At 44.3% G+C, this 1,878-nt stretch overlaps 1 protein-coding gene across 1 annotated transcript; it reads left to right on the top strand.

Moving 5' to 3' along the window:
• The first annotated feature begins 257 nt into the window (after positions 1-257).
• On the top strand, positions 258-1,878 carry LOC117649541 (X-linked retinitis pigmentosa GTPase regulator-interacting protein 1-like). Its single transcript, XM_034392419.1, has 5 exons — positions 258-311; positions 784-987; positions 1,070-1,369; positions 1,451-1,561; positions 1,645-1,878. The coding sequence occupies exons 1-5, from the start codon at positions 294-296 to the stop codon at positions 1,876-1,878; spliced, it is 867 nt and encodes a 288-aa protein (XP_034248310.1). The 5' UTR covers positions 258-293.

Below are 1,878 nucleotides of genomic sequence, written 5' to 3'. Positions count from 1 at the left end.
AGAAATAATATTTGAGAGATTTTGACGTCCTACATTTCATTTACTTTCGTCGTGAAATCGGAAATTATTTGAATTTGGCTGGCCTTTTGAACGACCGTTGCGCCCTCCGCCGGCCAAAAGTGGAAGCAACCCTTGCTTCCGCCCGGTCCAAACGCGTCAGTCAGTGTCCTCCTGTTGCCTGTATCAAAATGGATGAAGAGTTGGACTACGAGTTCGCAGATATTGAAGTGGATGAGGAGATTCAGCTCATCATGGAGCGAGAAGACGACGATGGCCTTAGTTTGGACGCATCTATGTCCATATTTATTGAGGTAAGTGAAAACTGTGACCGTGGGAACGTGTGTGTGCGACGCCGCCGGACCGCATGGCGTGCTTCGCCTCTAGGCCAGGGTCGCCTTGTCTTTGTTGTTAGACTCTCGTTTCGAATCATCACAAGTTTTTATTCAAGGGGTTAAAGTGAGCGTTATCACCCCTGTGTGTGCGTCGCAGTGTGGTCGCGTGTCGTGTTTCTGTTGATGCAGCGCAGCGAGTCGGGACGGCGTTGTTTTGTTTTGACCGTCAGTATGTCTGTCTCTCTAATTATTTTTCGCAGTGCTAATGAGTCTTGTATTTAAATTCACGTGTTATGAACGACTGTGCCGTCGCCACTGTAGGGAGGGGAGGGGAGGGGGAGCTGGGCCTTCCAGTGCAGGGCCACGCTGCTCGCACGGGGTATCGACGCTGTCGCAGGGTGTATTCCCGTCACATTATTTTCTCATTTGTTCTATGGTTCACTGATTTCAGACTTCTACCCCCTGGCCCGGCGCGCCAAGTGTGCCGTATGGCCCAAGGGGTATTTCACCCATTTTAACCTTAGAAGAGGAGGAGGAGCTGCTGGCGGAATTGGCGCGGGGTGTAGTGGTGCCAGAGGCTGCCCTTCCTGATGATGCAGGTGACCCTACTGTGCGAAGACGCACTAACCCTGCTCCTCTTGCATTGGTTTTTCCTGTTAGTCAATTTTTTGAATCCTTTCAAGAAGTAAAACTTAGTGTTTTCTTTTATTTCTTAAAATCAATGTGCTTTTTTTCAGGCTCGTGAGCGCAGGGTATTTCACGAAATCTGTTTGAACCCTAGAGTAGAGAATCCTACGTCTTCCGTTGAAAGAGAGTTAATTGAGTTGGCCCACAATACTAGGATCATTCCTTCTTCATCTTCTGCAGAGAATCCTACGTCTTTCTTTGAAAGAGAGTTAATTGAGTTGGCCCACAATACTAGGGTCATTCCTTCTTCATCTTCTGCTTATGATTTGGAAGAGGGTGAAATGCCAGATGATGATGATGATGATGAAGCAAGAGAAGACCCATCAAGTACTGTAAATGATCCTAAGAAAGTTAGTGTTCATTTTTTTTAAAAAAAATCGTGTTGCTGTGTTTTTGCAAGTAATGTTTTTAAAACTAATCTTTCTTTTCAGTCTGTATTTGATCGACTGGGTCCTAAATTGATTCCCTCACCTGAAACGGACCCTGAGGTGAGGTCTAAAAAGAAGAAGGCTCAGAGTGTACGTTATAGGAGCACCTATGTAGTAAGCATTAAAAATCTTTATGTCTTTAAGTAAACATAGTTAGTAAGAGAATGAAAAAAGGAACACTTTTCTACATTTTTTAGACGCCTGAGGACTTGACCGAGGCTTTAAATAGCGTAGAATCTAAGAAGAGAAAAGCTGCAGAGAAAAAGAAAAAGAGGGATACGGCTAAAATGCAGAAAAAGGATGAAGAAGCCAGAATTAAGGAAGTTGTAGGAAAGATGAAATTGAGTCTTGAAAAGAAGAAGGAAGAAGAAGAACAGAAAGAGAAGAAGGAGGAAGAAGAACAGAGAGAGAAGAAAGAAGAGAATGAATAG

Source organism: Thrips palmi, unplaced genomic scaffold, assembly GCF_012932325.1.
Source record: "Thrips palmi isolate BJ-2018 unplaced genomic scaffold, TpBJ-2018v1 HiC_scaffold_4, whole genome shotgun sequence".
In the NCBI taxonomy this organism is placed as follows: Eukaryota; Metazoa; Arthropoda; class Insecta; order Thysanoptera; family Thripidae; genus Thrips; species Thrips palmi.
Note: the sequence above shows the minus strand (reverse complement) of the source record. Positions and strands in the feature narration are given on the sequence as shown.

Coding starts and splice junctions, on each gene's coding strand:
- LOC117649541 (XM_034392419.1), top strand. Junction 988..1,069: donor CTCTTGCATTGGTTTTTCCT/GTTAGTCAATTT, acceptor GCTTTTTTTCAG/GCTCGTGAGCGCAGGGTATT. Junction 1,370..1,450: donor CTGTAAATGATCCTAAGAAA/GTTAGTGTTCAT, acceptor CTTTCTTTTCAG/TCTGTATTTGATCGACTGGG.